The following is a 17,600-nucleotide window of genomic DNA, read 5'->3' on the forward strand; positions in this document are numbered from 1 at the left end:
TAGAGAGGTTTGATTTTTTAATAAAAAATTTGGAGAGGAGTGGGTACACAAGGACTGGCGGGGCGTGCGTGTGTGGTCTGGCAGGAGGGGTCTCTCTCATGCAAGGGGAGGCCCAGCCCAAGAAGATTAACATGGAGGTTAGGGAGTTGGAGGGGGAGGATGGGTCTAAGGGGAAAGACCAATGGCCCAAGAGAAAGTTTAAGGGAAAGAAGAAGGTGGTGGCTGTGTATAGGCGTAGGAAGATGGGCCTGGGTCTGGGTCAGTCCAGCCCAAGCGCGTCTGGTCCAGAAGGGGCAAGACCCAAGGTAGCGCCGAAGGTGTTTAACACGATCGGCTTGCAGGAGGGATGTCGAAGGTCTCCGGCAGGTGACCCAGGTGCGTCGTCGTCGGCAGCAGTAAGGACGCAGTTAGAGGAGAGATCGCCGGCTACAGTGGAAGTCTCTTGTGATGGTCCCGGTGAGCTTTCTAGTGGAGAAGAAGCGTTGAGTCTGGCCAGAAATAGTTGCTGCACGCCGGCGAGAGTGTTTCCGTGCCAGACAAAGCCGGAGATGCCGTTGGTGGTTGTCGCCGGTGAGTCAGCGATGGCCGGCGAATTTCTCAGTGCTCCGACAGTCGTGATTTCGGACGGGGGGGAGTCTCGGTCGAGCCAGACAAGGCCGGAGGTGCCATTTTTGGTCGCCGTTGGTGAGGAACTTGAGTGGGTCGAGTCTGGGGAGCCATCTGGAGCTGTTGGAGTATCGGGGATGGTGGTTTTGGGCGGTGGGGATACTGTTTCGCACCAGAAGATGCCGGTGATGCCAGGTACAGTGGGTGAGGGCAATGAGGTGGTTCCTTGGCATGGCGGTGAAGTGTTCCAGGTTGACGGTCAGGCTAGTGGGGGAATGGGTCAAGAGCAAGAAATAAGGTATACTGGTGGGCTGCATGTTTGGGATGATGATCCTTCAATTATTGGATTCCGGTGTTCAGGTTTGGTTGAGTCTAGAGAGGTTGGTCAGGAGGTGGTAGCTAAGAGTTGTGGGGGTGAAGTCATTGTTGATGATAGGAGTAAGGAAGACGGGAGGGCAGAGGCGTGTGGAACAGAGGGGCCATCGCCTTTGAACAGTTATGGTCCTAATTCAGGGGATGTAGCAGGCTTTTCCGATTGGGTTATTCAGTGTGCCAATGAGATATATTCGATCGTGGGGATTTCGTTTGCTGGTCATAAGCTGCAGTTGTTAGCATTGTTAAACTCTCTAGAAGAGGAGCGCCGAAATAATGGGATGGTATCTACTTCTAGTAGCAGCACTAAGGGTAAAAGGGCCTAATTCAGGGGATGTAGCAGGCTTTTCCGATTGGGTTATTCAGTGTGCCAATGAGATATATTCGATCGTGGGGATTTCGTTTGCCGGTCATAAGCTGCAGTTGTTAGCATTGTTAAACTCTCTAGAAGGCTGGCAAAGCATAATGGGATGTAGTATCTACTTCTAGTAGCGACCTTAGGGTAAAAGGAGATAGAAATTTGGTGTTCGGTGATGATGCGAGAAGTGGGAGCTCGATTGGGGCAGGAAAGGGAGGGGGAATGTAGTTGTGTTATGAAGATAAACATTATCTCTTGGAATGTGAGAGGGTTGAATAAGAGGGATAAGCGCTTAAGGGTGAGTAATTTACTTAGGGATTGGAATGCAGATGTTGTGTGTCTTCAAGAAACCAAGATTCAGGGTATGTCTAGAAGCATTGTTCGCAGTTTATGGCGGCGAAATCATGTGGATTGGTGCTGTTTGGATTCTAATGGGGCCTCGGGAGGTATTTTAATCATGTGGGATACTAGGGTGGTGGAGAAGATTGACGTCTGTATAGGGGATTTTACCCTGGCTTTGTCTTTCAGGAACGTGGCAGATCTCTCTGTGTGGGCGTTTGCAGGGGTGTATGGTCCGAATATTGATAGGGATAGAAGGCTCCTTTGGGATGAGTTGGCGGCGTTCTTAGTTGGTGGAACTTGCCATGGTGTATTGGGGGAGATTTCAATGTTACTCGATTCCCTAGTGAAAGATCGGGTGGAGCTCGTCTGGATTCTGCTATGATGGGTTTCTCAGATTTTATTTCTGAACAAGGGCTTATGGACCTTCCCCTTGTAGGGGGTGTTTGTACTTGGTCGGTCTCTCAAGACCCTCCGCTATGGTCTAGGATTGATCGGTTTCTTGTTTCTCCAGAGTTGGAAGCTGGTTTCCAGGGGTGAGGCAGAAAAGGCTTCCACGTCTTTGCTCGGATCATTTCCCAATTATGCTTGAGTTGGGGGAGATTTCCCAGGGGAAAAGGCCTTTCAGGTTTGAGAATATGTGGCTTAAAGAGGAAGGGTTTGTTGCCTTAGTGAAACAATGGTGGGATTCTTATGAGTTCCAAGGTACGCCGAGCTTTGTTCTTGCTCGCAAACTCAAGGCCTTGAAGCTGAATTTGAAGACTTGGAATGAGGAGGTGTTTGGTAACATTGAGAGGAATAAGAGGACTCTTCTTGAAGATCTTCGGGTGTTTGATGAGCACGAAGAAAGTAGGGCTTTGAATGTGGAGGAATTAGCGAGGAAGGCCGAGGTTGTTCAAGAATTAGAGAAGTGTACTCTTATGGAGGAGATTAGTTGGAGACAGAAATCGAGGGTGTTTTGGTTAAAGGAAGGGGACAAGTGCACTAAATTCTTTCATTCCATAGCCAACTCTAATAGAAGGTATAATTCGATAGAGAATCTTATGATTGGGGATAATCTTTCTTCAAATCAGGATGAGATTAGTGAGCACATTGTGGATTTCTACCAAAAGCTCTTTGCTGAACAACACAGTTGGAGGCCTTTGGTAGATGGTATCTCCTTGGATTCCATCTCAGAGGGAGAGGCCAGCTGGTTGGAGAGAGATTTTGAAGAGGAAGAGGTTAGAAAGGTCGTGTTTAAGATGAATGGCAACAAGGCATCGGGCCCCGATGGGTTTTCTATGGCGTTCTTCCAAGCTTGTTGGGATGTGGTGAGGGAGGACATTATGAGGGTCTTCAGTGCTTTCCATGCTGGCGGGATGTTTGTAAAGAGCCTCAACGCTTCGTTCATTTCGCTTATTCCAAAGATTCCCGGTGCCATCAACCTTAAGGATTTTCGACCGATTAGCCTTGTGGGAGGTATGTACAAAATTATTGCCAAGGTTTTAGCAAATAGATTGAAGGTTGTGCTGGACAAGATTATCTCCAAGTCGCAAAATGCTTTCATCAAAGGTAGACAGATTCTAGATCCCATCTTGATTGCTAATGAATGCCTTGGTAGTAGGATGAGATCTGGGGAGCCAGGGGTCATTTGCAAAATGGATTTGGAAAAAGCTTACGATCATGTGAATTGGGGCTTCTTGATGTATTTGCTAAGGAGGTGTGGTTTTGGAGGGGTTTGGTGTTCTTGGATTCAACATTGCATTTCCTCGGTGCGGTTCTCGATTATGGTAAATGGGTCTCCTAAAGGTTTTTTTAGTAGCTCCAAGGGTTTGAGACAAGGGGATCCACTCTCTCCTTTGCTGTTTGTGTTTGTGATGGAGGTTCTGAGTAGGATGATTTTGGCGGCGGTTCATAGGGGGTTGTTAGAAGGTTTCAAAATCGGTAAACACTACAGTCTCTCATCTTTTATTTGCCGACGACATCTTGATTTTCTGCAATGCTAAGCCTGCCCAGTTACGTTACTTGCGGAGTTTGTTCTTGTTGTTTGAAGCTGCTTCCGGGTTGAAGGTTAATTTGGCTAAATCGATGCTTATTCTGGTGGGGAATGTGGAGCAAGTGGCTTCGTTAGCCAGTATTTTAGGGTGTGAGGCAGCTCCTTTGCCAGTGAAGTACCTTGGTCTCCCGTTGGGAGGCTCTTATAAGTCCAAGCATATTTGGGATGGAGTGATCGAGAAGATTGAATATCGGTTGGCCAGCTAGAAAAGGTTGTATTTGTCGAAAGGGGGTAGGGTCACCCTTATTAAGAGCACTCTTGCTAACCTGCCCACTTATTACTTGTCTCTTTTCCCTATTCCGGTGAGTGTTGCTAAGCGTATTGAGAAGCTTCAACGCAATTTTCTTTGGGGAGGGATAGGCGAAGAGTTCAAATACCACTTGGTGAAGTGGTCGCAGGTTTGCACTCCGATCAAGGAAGGAGGGTTGGGGATCAGGAACTTATTGGTCTTCAACCGCGCTCTTTTAGGGAAATGGTTGTGGCGCTATGGGGCGGAAAGAGAAGCATGGTGGAGAGTTGTGATAGATGCGAAGTTTGGAAGCTTATGGGGAGGGTGGTGTTCGGTTGAGCCTGGAGGAACATTTGGGGTAGGGTTATGGAAGAATATTAGGAAAGGGTGGGAAACTTTCAAAGGCTTTACGAGATTTGCAGTGGGGGATGGGTCTAGGATTAGCTTTTGGCATGATTGGTGGTGTGAAGATTCAGCTCTCAAGATAGCTTTCCCGATCCTTTATAGTATTGCTTGTGCGAAGGAAGCCTCAGTTGCGGATAACGTGGAGATGCTAGGGGGGTCCAACCAGTGGAACGTGAGTTTTTCGAGGGAGGCTCATGATTGGGAGGTGGAAGCCTTTGCTTCCTTTTTCCAGGTGTTACATTCTACAGGAGTGAGAAGAGGGTCGGAAGATAGATTATGGTGGAACCCTTCCAAAAGAGGTACGTTCAAGGTCAAGTCTCTCTTTCTCTCCTTGGCATGCTCAGAAGGAAGAAGGTTCCCCTGGAAGAGTGTGTGGCGGACTCAGGCTCCTCCAAGGGCAGCATTTTTTGCATGGTCGGCGGCTTGGGGGAAAATTCTGACCTTAGATAACCTCAGAAAGAGAAATGTGATTGTGGTAAACAGATGTTGGATGTGTAAGAAGAGTGAGGAGACGGTGGATCATCTTCTTATCCATTGTGAGGTGGCGTCTGCTTTGTGGAGTGCCTTTTTTGGCCGTTTTGGGTTATCATGGGTGATGCCTGGTCGGGTTTTCGAGTTGCTAGCCTGTTAGTGGTCTGCAGGAAAGGGGGGGGAGTGCTGCAGTTTGGAAGATGGTGCCTACTTGTTTTTTTTTTGTGTCTTTGGAGAGAGAGAAATAATAGGTGCTTCGAGAATGTGGAGAGGTCTTTCGAGGACTTTTTATCCTATTGTTTCCATACTCTGTATCTTTGGACTATAGCGTTTGTTTTCCCGATTTCGGTTAGCTATGATGATTTCCTTGTATGTTTTTCCCTTTCTAGTTAGGTGATCCTCCTTGTATACTTCCAGTGTACTTAAGGGCGCCTTATGCTTTTAATAAAATCAGCTACTTACTTATCAAAAAAAAAAAAAAAAGGGCCACCAAGGCACCTGCGGTACTACAGCCTTCCTTTGCCGAAAGTCATCTCAAAAAATGGTGCCACCTTGCGCAACTTAGCGGCACAGCTTTTCCCACCTCTCCCTTCATGACCCACCGAGGTGGCAATGAAGCTCCTCCAGCCCCCATCCCTATACTCTGCCAACACTAGGAACCTGCCACGACTATTTGAGTACCTTTGGACGACAAAAGCTTTGCGACCGACCCTAGAAGATTTGAATCATTCCTTCAACCCCTCCCCTCGGACCAGCATCTCCACAATAGCCAACAACCACTCCACTGACCTTGCCATGAACATTGCACAGGAGACCCCTCCGCTTTCTATCGATGATACACAACATAGAACGCCCCTCTTCAGTTTTCGCTTCCACGTAAAACCAACTCAAAAAACCCATTATGAAAACCAAAACCGGTGAACTACGAGGGCATCAGAACGGAGAAGGAAAGAGACTAACCAGAAACCTCAAAACGCACCTGCACATGTTGATGTGTGTGTGTGTGTGTGTGGGGGCAAGGGGGGGTGGAGAGAAAACAGATCGGCATGCCTTTTTTTAGCTAAAGAAGTGGTGTCAGTACTTAATGAAGCATGTATAATCTCAGCAAGAAATTAGTCTTTTAGAGCAGCAAAATGAACATACTCATTAACTTCAGAAAGGGAAGATTGCAGCTTGACCAAATATGCCATTAACACCTTGGCTGCACCAGCATCCACATTCTTCAAGGAACAATTTAAACAAGTTAGATAACAATTCAAGATTTCCCATTGCTAAACATGGGATAAAACCCACCTCATAGTCATATCGAGTGTAATAGTGTCGACCATAAGTAGTCCAATGCTGGTGCACTATGTCTTCAACAGTCACAAGCTTTTCCCCACCAAAATTTTCCTTATTTTTATGAGCAAGTATAGATAGCCAAGCCAAAACTGCCCAGATCCCGTCCTTCTCACGTATATGGTCTGAGCCTGTCAACAGAAAAGACAAATGATTACAGAAAGACATTATCTAAGTTTCTTACTGTTCAAACTGGTAAAAGATATACTTCATAAAGGGAAATGCCATCTACCAACCAGTTCCAAAACTTTCTTCCCCACAAACTGAACATAATCCAGCATCCATTAAATTACCAAAGAATTTCCAGCCAGTGGGTACCTGGCATTGAGTAGAAAAATAAATGCTCCAAGACCAACAGCACAGGAAGACAATCGTAAAAAATTGGCTGTGCCAAAGAATACCTCAAAAAATTTTAAATTCAGATGTTTAGCAACAACATCAAGGGCAGCTGAGGTCGGCATGCTCCTACATGGGGAAAAGTTAAAAGATATTATTTTTATGTCTTCCAAAACAACTTCCAAGCATAAAGGATATCTTCAAAGCATCATTGGAGTACATTGCATAAATGTGATAAAATGCACCAAGAGCGAAAGTCTCCATGACATTAACAGGAACCTTAAAAATATAGTGTGGCTCTAAAATAAGACAGAATGCAAGCTCTTTTAATGGGTTCACATATATGACAAAATGAAGCACATGGCTCGAGCCCACACACTAGCCAATTGTGTTTGGTCAAAAGCTCATTTATCAGAAGACTACATAAGATAAGATAAGATAAATGAGCTTTTGACCAACCAACTTGATTCCATAATAGACAAATTAAAATCTCAAACACAACTGGGTAATGCTAATAGATACAAAAATGATACGCACGTTACACGTGTATAAAAATATTAGTAACTAATACATTGCATCATAAATTTTAGTTTTAACACCCCTACAACAATAGACAGATAAATAGCAATCCGGTACCACTGCTGAATTGCAGCATTTTCTGCACAATTTTAGCCATAAAGAATTATCAACCTTAACTCATAAGAAATGAAAAAGACCTTAAGCATTAACCATATCTCAATTATCAAGATGTGGGATCTATTAAAAAAATTGAATATAGAAGTTTACAAAACTCTTCAGCTTTTGAACCTGGCAACATGCAAAACCTATACTAATATGTTATACTAAATGATCTTTTCTTAGCGTATAAATAAATTGCGTTTATGTGCATCCAACAAAACAGTAACTTATAAGTGTCCCATAGTATGCACCAATTGAATGTACTGATCAAACACAAAGCAAGGTAAAACACTACCCCAAGTTGCACACAATCAGAAATACTAGAAGCTCAACAGCACAACATAGAACCTGGCAACTCCCTTTAGACCAGCAGAGAAGTAGGGTATGGCTTGAACAGCATTTGCAGCAATGATGGCAACAGAATCTGATGGAGTAACAAAGAACCTTGGAAAGCAAGACAAGTTGTCATTATAGTTATCAGCAAGATAACATATTTACCAAAAAAAAACATCGAGGGAAGTGCTACCTTTTACCAAGGATCATGTTACGATCAGCATCACCATCAGCAGCAGCACCAAATTCAGGGACTTCGTCTTGAGGGTTTGATTTTCCCAGTCCCATACGAGCAACCAACTCCTTTGCATAAGTGAGATTGGGATCTGGATGCCCCCCTCCAAAATCTTCCTGGTCCCATTAAGTCATGCATAAACCAGCAAAGGTACATTTATTAGGATACCAGGAATATATATATATAGAAAGAAAAAAGAAAAAGAATGCTCTCCACAGACCTTGGGAGTGCAGTTCAGTAATGAGCTTTCTTGTGCACCAAGCTCTTCCACAAAAATACGGTTTGCATAAGCTCCTGCTACTCCATGTAGTGCATCATAACTTCAACATGACAACAGATATGTCATAACATTTACAGAAACTGAACAGACATATATGCACATACCATGAATACATTAATCATACACACATAAATAAATGCATGCATATATGGATGTATATTTACGTGTATCTACACACACATGCGCACGTGCGTGTGTGCACACACACATACACACATGTACATATCTGTATGTGTGCATGTGTATGTGACAACAAAAAATAATGTTCTGCACAAAATTTGTAAATACCAAAAATTTGTAAATACAAAAATAATGTTCCACTTACCAAAATGTGAATTTTGGAGATGAGATTAGCTTCCTGATCAACTCAAAATCAAAAATAGACCTGGAAAATTTAGAAAAGGCTGAGTATTGTTCTAATAGGAGAAAAAAATGAGGAAACTGTGGGCAGACATCAAAGACAGAAAATATATTGAAAACATTCTTAATCGTAGATAATGACCTAACATTCTCAGAAAGAGTGACAGAAAAACTAACATCAATTAACAAACTCTTGCAAAACAAAAGCGCATTTCCTGAGGAATAGTGCCCTTTAGGAGGCAATGCATTATACAGCTTTTGGAGCAAGAAGCATTATATAATGAGTCTGCAGTTAATGGAATAACCATGTTGCAATCTAGATCATGTAGAGAAAGCTTACTTCATCAATTTCACATAATCACTTGCTGAATCAAAAACCTCGACATCAAATTGTCCCTCAGGCCCCCCAAAGCTGGTTACACCTGTTGTAGCAATATCCACCTGTATGCATATTGTGAATTTTCAGACAAAGTTATGATTAATGAAACTATACACAATAGTCTAATAACAACATTAAGGGGGGATGGAAAGGGAAACTTATGGTGCTTAGGAAGCAAGCAATACATCAGGTAGATCTTCTGCAATGAAGTATTCCTTTATGGTTTTTGTGTTCTCATAGATCTTATCTGTGATTCCCTCAGGAGCAGGTCCACCATTTTCCATGTTATATTTAATCCCAAAATCCTGCAATCATGAAACAAACGAAAAGGGGAAAAAAAACAAGTTTTACTCAAGTTTACAGAGCAACATTTAATAAACCAGAGAGAGGTAAGGGTTTATATGAGTATTATTAAAAATTGTGTTTCTTAATACACATATTAAAAGTTGTATATTCTTAATCTAATTTGGTATCACATAGTTTGCCCTTCTAATAGATACGTTTGATGCATCCATTTTTCAGTAACTAAGTGTTATTTAGCACCTAGTTGGGCCCCAGGTATCATCAGCAATTCTCTTGACTTCTGCATTTTCTAGGAATAAGTAGTAGGACAAAGGCAGATAATGTCATAACTTACCCCATGAAATCTGAGTGTTATTTAGGTACAGGTTTACGTGAGTGAGCAAAAACAATTGAAACCAACAAGTAGAGATGCCCACTGTAACAGTGGGGATACGTCATATATAACAGGTGGAGAAATTTAGACCCACAGAGATGATGGTAAGCAAAAAATAATGACTATTTAAATTATAGCCTGGGATAGGCATAATTCAGGCTTTTGATGGGTAACATTAACTTCAGCTATGTGGCACATAATTAAGCGAAAACAAATAACAATAACTGCACATGCAAGGTTGAATATGGCTTAGACGCTGACACTACATGATTAAGTCAAATTGGCATGGTGCATGAGATGGGGCTGGGAAGTAAAAGGACGGACATTAGCAGAAAAGGTGAAAATATCAAACTGAGGCCAATGGGCAAGTAGCAAGAGCAATGTTTTTGATGGATATTCACAGCTGCAAAATTCTTTCATTAAATGGTAGAAATGCACTCCCATGTGAAATTAATCAAGCTCGAGGTTACATTTCTTCTACTAAACAAATTCCTCCCAGACAAGCTAAGGCAACTAAATAACTAAATTTGCTCTCCCCCAATTGGGAAGAGAACCTACAGTTGCTGTTTCCTAATAATTATAGCCATCAGGACCTTTGAGCTGTCAGTTCATAGTCCCTTTTTCTTAATGCAGAACACGAAGAGAAGCAGTAAAGGAATAATGATCAATCTAAACCATATCCAAAGTTATCAAGCTATAAACAGCTAGGCCCTACCTCATGAGGACCGCCTGGATTGTGACTTGCAGTCAATATAAATGCTCCCGATGCCCTGGATCCCTGTTATCAAAGATTACAATTATAATGCTACTATTATTGTTTTCATATTATTACAAAGCAGTATCTCAAATATCTTTCAGACAGGGAAAAAAACTCACATCCACTCCAACTCTGTCACGTATAACAGCTGATACTGCAGGAGTTGAAAGCAATCCATTTTGACCAACCCAAACACGTCTTACTCCATTTGCTGCAGCCATCTTAATTATGATCTGCCCATCTAACAGAATAGATTAGAAAGTAGATGATGTGACAATGTCATTAGGCACCACACAACATGTAAGCAAACAATATTGGGACGACACAGATCACTGATACAAGCTGCAGACCTCACCAAGCCCAATCCTAGGAGCAAAACATTCAACCCATAGTGAAGGACAACACAAGCAATAACCTTGGCACACCAACGTCCTAGATTTCCCACCAATGTTTAGGGAACATATAGGGAAGCTGCTGTAGGTGTATTTTTGTGATTTTTTTGAAATTTTCCCTAAATTTAAGGGAAGCAGTTTTAGGGAACTTGCTTTGAATGCTCTAAGTAGAAATCTTAGTGTACAAGATTTTGAACCTTTACACATAGTTGGACACATTGACCACAGACTCAATTTTAAACCATTTTTGGATCCATAGAAGAATAATGTTTTTTCACTGGACAATTAGAAACTAAACTTGCTTGCACTTTAGGATCAAAGAACCAGAAGCAAGTTCTTGTTTGCATCTATAACAAATTTACATCCCCTACTTGGCCGATTATGTGAACATTGGACATCTTCCATCCTCTATATTTTTGTGTTCATGTGGTTTACAAAATTCATATTTACAAAGCACATTTAGTTTCAATATGGATTAGAATGTACCTGAATAGCTTCTTTTGAGTAGTAGCGGCCATCACCAGATACAACAAGTGTAGTGCCTACATGAACAATAGCATAATATACATAGAGTTAGTGTTATCAAATGAAAGACCATTATATTAGTCAATATGAAGCCGTATAAAAAAAGTAAAAAAAAAAAAAAATAGCAATTTTAAAGGGAAATTGTAGAAGAAATTGTGTGCGCATCTTGCTACTAGCAAAGAATGAAGATGAGTGTGCTATAGCATTACGATGTCATTCACCATGATATTGTTGTCCATAGGAATACAAGATACTATAAAAGGGAGATGGATGGAGATGTGAAACACATGCTATTGCATTATATAACATAATCGTATTGAATTAACCAAACTGTTGGGTATGGGTATGGATACGGGCTCTGGTTTAAATCAAGATGATTCCTCTTTTGCAATGAGCACAAGATAATTCTCGAGAGGGAGAGGGAGATAATTGAAGTGCTGGTTACATGGCAAACCATTAATAAGTCTTTAATTGTGGTTGGCATTATTATTAATACGGAACTCTTAGATACTGACTTGAATGGTCATGCTGTATTCTTATCTTGTTAAGGATGGGAACAACCCACATACATAGAAGTTTGTTGTTTATTAAGTCTGTTTGGTACTGAGTTTTCAATTCCAAACACACTACTCCCCTTCCCTCTTGTCTGCAACAACTGCACTCCTTCCCAACAACTACTTGTCCTCTCTACCATGTGAGATCACCATCTTCCATCATTGTTCATATGTCAAATCTCAGGGAAACTGTCTCACTCTTCATCCTCACCATTTTCCATACTATGTAGCTAGTGTCTTCTTTTTTCCTCCAAGATGTGTGTTTTTATACATAACATCTCATCCACGTCGCTTTTTATAATGTATGATTAATGTCCTTTTGTTTCATTTAGACATTTTTTTTAATTGTCATGACAAAATGGCTACTGTACATCTAATGAGCTTTGTTTGAATTAAGTTCTACACTCAGATTGTTTTTAACCAGATTTATAGAGTATAAAACTGTGGTTTTTGTTGAACCCAATTTGCAATTTGCAGATTTTCAGGCTTCTATTGTATGTTACTTAATTGGAGTGTTTGTCATTGTGATGGAAGCGTTGGATAGAATGATTTATGCTACAATTAGTGGGAGTTTGTTGTCTGGCTTCTCCATGCGGACGGGGATTGATATCTCTGATCTTTTGTTTGCTAATGATAATTTGATTTTATGTGGGGCTAATCCAAATCAGCTTTGTCACCTAAGGGACTTATTCTTAGGTTTTAAAGTTATTTCTGGCCTAAAGATAAACTTGGCTAAGTCAGAATTAGTTCCTATGAAAAATGTTAATAGTGGTTGGGTTGGCTGGTATTATGGGTTGTGGGGGTTCTTCTCTGCCTTTGAAGTATCTTGGTCTACCGCTGGGAGCCTCCTATAAGGCCAAGCATATTTGAGACAAAGTTATTGGGAAGACAGAGCACCGTTTGGCTAGTTGGAAAATGATGTATTTGTCTAAGGGTAGTAGGGTTACCCTTATCAAGAGCACACTTTTCAACTTACCCACATACTTCATATCGCTTTTTCCTCTTTCTGCAAGTGTTTCAAACCATATTGAGAAGCTTCAACGTGATTACTTATAGGGTGAACTAGGCAAAGAGTTCAAATATCACCTGGTAAATTGGTCTAGGGTTTGTTTGCCAATCTCTAAGGGGGGCTGGGGATTTGGAACTTGTAGATGTTCAATCGTGTTCTCTTAGGTAAATAAAGCAATCTTAATAAAATCATGGAGAAAATATACTTTAAACCCCCCATATTATCACTCATTTTGCAATTATGTCTCTAAACTTTAAAAAGTGACATCGAAGCCCCATATACTATCATTGCGTATCAAATTAGACACTTTTGCATTTTTCGTCCCAAAATAACCTTGAAGTTATTAATAAATGAAATTAAAAAATATATAAAAAGAACCATTTGAAAAAAAAAAAAAAAAATTAATGGGGCTAATATGAAAAGGGCTACCCCTTATTGGTGTTTTTATTTTTTTTTTTTTTTTTATTTGTTTAATTTTTTAATAATTTTTTTTTTTTTTTTCAAATAGTTCTTTTTTTAATAAATTTAAGGGTATTCGGAGAGAAAAATGTAAAAGTGTCTAATTTGACACACAGTGGTAGAATGGGAGGCCATAATGTCACATTTTAAAATTTTGAGGTGTAAATGAAAAATGAGTGATAGTTCAGGGGGCTAAAGTGTATTTTTCCCTAAAATCATAAATGGGTGCACTCAAGTATTTTTTTGATAAGTAAAGGGCGCAACTTAAGTATATAGGGAGTATACAAGAGAAAAACCCACTTAGAAAGAGGAAGAACACAAATCCAAAAATTTTAGGAAATTCGATAATCAAGCACCGCTGGTAGCAGCCATCTACCTATAAAGTATTTTGAACATCATATCTTTTATCTCTACAACCGTTCTCTCACAATCTTCAAAGTTTCAGGAGTTGTCTTCTCTCCATATATACCACATCATGCAATGGGGAGTCATCCTACATACTTCTAAATCTTAATGACTACCAATCTAGCCTTGTCAACTTTTTTTTGATAAGTAATTAAGTATCATTAAAAGCATAGGGCACCCCCCAAGTACACAGGAAGTATACAAGAGGAGCCACTTGGCTATTTTAGGGGCAAAAAGAATAAGAAAATCATGTTAACTAATCATTAAAAGAGAAACAAAAGCAATTGTCCAAAGATACAAAGTGTTAACAAATAAAAACTTAATCTCCTCCAAAGTCCTCTCACGATCTTCAAAACTTTTATCATTCATTTTCCTCCATAGACACCACACAACACCACTTCGAGTGTTGCTAGCAATCCACCAAGCATACAAATTAACTACTACTCTAGGCATGACCCAAAACATCCCAAATCAACTGAAGAAAACATTCCATATGGCACTAGCAAGCTCACAATGAAACATAAGATAGTCCACAGACTCCTCCATTTCTTTTACACAAACAACACCAATTAACCAGAATAACATGTCGCTTTCAGAGATTGTTCATGATAAAGATCTTTCCTAGGGCTGTCAACCAACAAAAAAAAGGCAACCATCAACGAAACCTTAGTGCACCAAATACTTTTCCAAGAGAAACGGAAACCATCATGATAGCCCATGACACCACTAGCCTCACCAACTAGCCAATAACTCTGCCACTCGTACGGACCTACCTACTCTATCCCGAAAAAATGGAAAACTGATACCTACGAGTCCAACAACTTCACAATGGAGCAGAAATGATCTAGGAATTCCCCACTCAAACAGTACATGCAACACCACTCCATTACAATTACTTGCCTTTTTTTTATCCAACGTCAAGATCCTTCCTAGCACTGATGTCCAAACAAAGAAAGCTACTCTCAAATAAGCCTTATTTCCAAATGCTCTTCAAAGTAAAGCAAGGCCAGCCGGGGGCTAAGCACATATTAGAAGGACAAACCAGGTTAAGCACATAAAAGAACAATGCCAAAAAAGAAAACCAAAGAAAAACCTATTAGACAATAAGTTATGAGCTGTTTTGATAATTTATCCTCCAAACAGCACTTTTAAACCAATTTCAACCAAACATTCAACAAAAGGACGACTGCACTTTCTCATAGCTTTTATCCAACACTCTGGCAAATTTTCTCCTAACATTTTCAATCAGTGATTATTGAAATTGCAAACTCTTAAAACAGCACATTTCAAACGGCTGCATCAAATGGATCCCAAAAAACATAGGTCACATTCCCGATCAAAGACGGCAGGATGATATGATTAAGAATCTTTAATTTTTGAACAGAATATACTCATTTTCTTCAAGAACAAAAGCAAACAAATTTGATATACTATTTAAGAAGGAAGTCTTTACATCTTTCCAGAGTAGGAGGTAATACAAGTTGAGTCTCTTTGTGCACAGCACATCTGAGGGGTTAATTAAGTCTCATGATTGTGCTTTAATTTTATTTTAATTTTTGGTGAGTCTTGCATTCAGGCCAACCTCAAACTAGGCCTTGAAAAGCGTCTTACTTTTGCATGTAACTTTGCCAATGGATATATGAAAATTCCCCATGCAACATAGCCATCTCATTAAACATAGAACTAAGACACCACATAGCAGATAGAATCCGTACCTCCAACTTTTTCTGTAGTAAGGGCATTGAATGTTGACTGAACAAAATTTTCCAAGTAATGAGGTTGGATGAAAACTTTCACCTGAAAAAGGTTCACCAACAGTAATCTAAGTTAACTACGGAAAAGCTAAAATAAATATCATAACATTAAAAGAACAAAAAAAAAACACTACAGAAAAATATCTACCAATCAAAGAAGACAATTGGGCAATCTTAATGAACTAAAATAATATAGAAGTGTCATCAACTACTTCTTTTGTCGTTCAAACCTCAGAGAAGTGGGAAAAAAATGAAATACTAGATCTATTGTGCATTAGATCCACATACTACAGACAAAGACAACAAGAGAGCACGCCCCTCCATATAAAATAATAATAATAATAAATAATCAAATTAATCAATAAATACGTAGTAATCAAGTGATAGAAAAACTAGTTCTTGAATCTGCCAAACAGAGAATCAACAGTCATTTATCTATAAAGTATTAGGAAGCCCAAAAATTCAAATATTGCTTTGCTTTAATGCATGCTACTGATAACTCTCACTGATCAAAACAAGTATTAGCAATCTTTCCTTAACCATAACAAGATCCGGTTCAACGAGAATCTAAACCAAAAACAAAGTTTCAAAAAAAAAAAAAAAAAAATCAGACGCGGCATCAAAATGGAGCAACTTGATCAAACACAGATCAGATATGCAAAACACTGATCGATCCGTTAAACGCAATAGATCCGAACGGAAATTCGGAACGACCAAGCAGAAGATTGAAATTGAATTGGAAGAGTGGAAACCGAACCTTCTTGCGGAGGCCAGAGGTTCCAGGCTTTTGGCCATCGATAGGCGTGGTCTCTACGCGGACAATCTTGAACACCACCATTTTCTTCCTAACGAAAAATCGCGCTCACAATGACAGAAAGCTCAGAGAGATGGTCACTTGTTTAGGAATGGAGATGTGGATGTGATATATAGCGAGGAAATGCAAAGCTGGACAAACGAGGAGGGGACGAGTGTAATTATATTCTCTTCTAGAGGGATATGTGTATACGAAACGAATCTTGGGGATGACGTTTTTGCGATGAAGAAGGCTTGAGCATAAACCGCACCTATTAACTTTTTTACGGCGGGTTAGGGGATTCGAGCGCTTCTCGCGGTTACTACTGACTGGTTACTATAATGTACTTTTTTTTGGGGGGTGGGGGGCTCGTTAATATGGTATATTTGTAATTAAAAAATGTGATTTTAAACTAAATTATAAAAAATGAAATATTTAGAATTGAATTTTTAAAATATTGCAATTTGAAAACTTTGAAAATTTACACTCCTCCCCCACTCTTCATTTTTTCTGAATAATAAAATGGTGAGTATATTGATGCTCAAGCTTTATAGCAGTTATTGTTTGTTTTCTCTAGATTTGCTTTCAGCAGATAGATATAAGGAGTAAAGTTTTTCTCCTTTTTTTTTTTTTTTTAATTTTTTTTAAAGAGGGTTTGTTTAAGCGAAATCTTAAGAGTAACGATCTTATATCTCCGGTCTGTCTTTTGATTTCCTTCTGGTTCTTTTCATGGAGCAAATTATTGACTGATGACGAAGAAATTCAAGCATTTGAAAGAATTGTTACTAATGGTAGAGACAGCAAAGAGGATTACATTTGAGAATGCACTTGTAGTGGAAATGCAAAAGCCACGAAATCATTCTCTAGTTGAGAAAGTTGTAATGGACCGAGCGATGGTCAGAGATGCGATTCGCCGAAATATGGTGCAGATTTGGAAAATGATTGGGAAGATGACATTCAAAAAGTTAAACAAAGCATAGATCAAATTTAGATGGAAAAAATTTCTCATTGTTTTGTCAGAGCAACGTGCTATATTTTTATGAAATGAATAAAGAAGAAGCCCTGTTATAAAATAAAAATAGAAAATTTATGTTTTCAAACCATAGGCAAGGAATGTACAATTAAAGCCTAAAAATTTAAATTTAAAAATAGTCAAAACGCACTTTTGGCAAAAGCTTAAAAATGAAGCTTTTGCCAAAAAACGATTTTTGACTTAAAAGCTCTATTTCTCAAATGCAATCTTAAACAGGCTCTAAAGGCCAAACGTTTAACTGCGTTTTTAAAAATAACATTTTCTATATGCACATTTTAAACCCACAAACCCAGACAGACCCCTAAATTTCCTCAAATCATAATTATTAATTTTAAATTAAATATTGAAGATTTTTCCTATAAGTAATTTTCACTCTATTATTTAACATATTTATCACTTTATTATGGTAAATAATAAAATAATTAATGCTGTAAATAATAGAGGGATTAATGTTGATATGATAAAATCTTCATCATTTAATTTAAAGAA

General features: G+C 39.5%; 1 protein-coding gene across 1 annotated transcript in view; it reads right to left on the reverse strand.

Annotated features, from left to right (window-relative positions):
- LOC132180068 (phosphoglucomutase, cytoplasmic) overlaps positions 1–16,136 on the reverse strand; it is a 24,898-nt gene extending 8,762 nt beyond the window's left edge. The window contains exons 1-15 of the mRNA XM_059592913.1: positions 16,043–16,136; positions 15,247–15,328; positions 11,066–11,121; positions 10,307–10,420; positions 10,146–10,208; positions 8,940–9,059; positions 8,716–8,816; positions 8,341–8,400; positions 7,956–8,055; positions 7,694–7,851; positions 7,516–7,611; positions 6,555–6,618; positions 6,390–6,471; positions 6,109–6,284; positions 5,959–6,035 (exon numbers count right to left, since the gene is read on the reverse strand). Coding sequence (XP_059448896.1) covers positions 5,959–6,035; positions 6,109–6,284; positions 6,390–6,471; positions 6,555–6,618; positions 7,516–7,611; positions 7,694–7,851; positions 7,956–8,055; positions 8,341–8,400; positions 8,716–8,816; positions 8,940–9,059; positions 10,146–10,208; positions 10,307–10,420; positions 11,066–11,121; positions 15,247–15,328; positions 16,043–16,123 — 1,430 coding nt within the window. The 5' untranslated portion in view covers positions 16,124–16,136. The remainder of the gene's footprint in view (positions 1–5,958; positions 6,036–6,108; positions 6,285–6,389; positions 6,472–6,554; positions 6,619–7,515; positions 7,612–7,693; positions 7,852–7,955; positions 8,056–8,340; positions 8,401–8,715; positions 8,817–8,939; positions 9,060–10,145; positions 10,209–10,306; positions 10,421–11,065; positions 11,122–15,246; positions 15,329–16,042) is intronic.
- Positions 16,137–17,600: the final 1,464 nt, after the last annotated feature.

The sequence above is a fragment of the Corylus avellana genome, chromosome ca4, assembly GCF_901000735.1.
Source record: "Corylus avellana chromosome ca4, CavTom2PMs-1.0".
Lineage (NCBI taxonomy): Eukaryota > Viridiplantae > Streptophyta > Magnoliopsida > Fagales > Betulaceae > Corylus > Corylus avellana.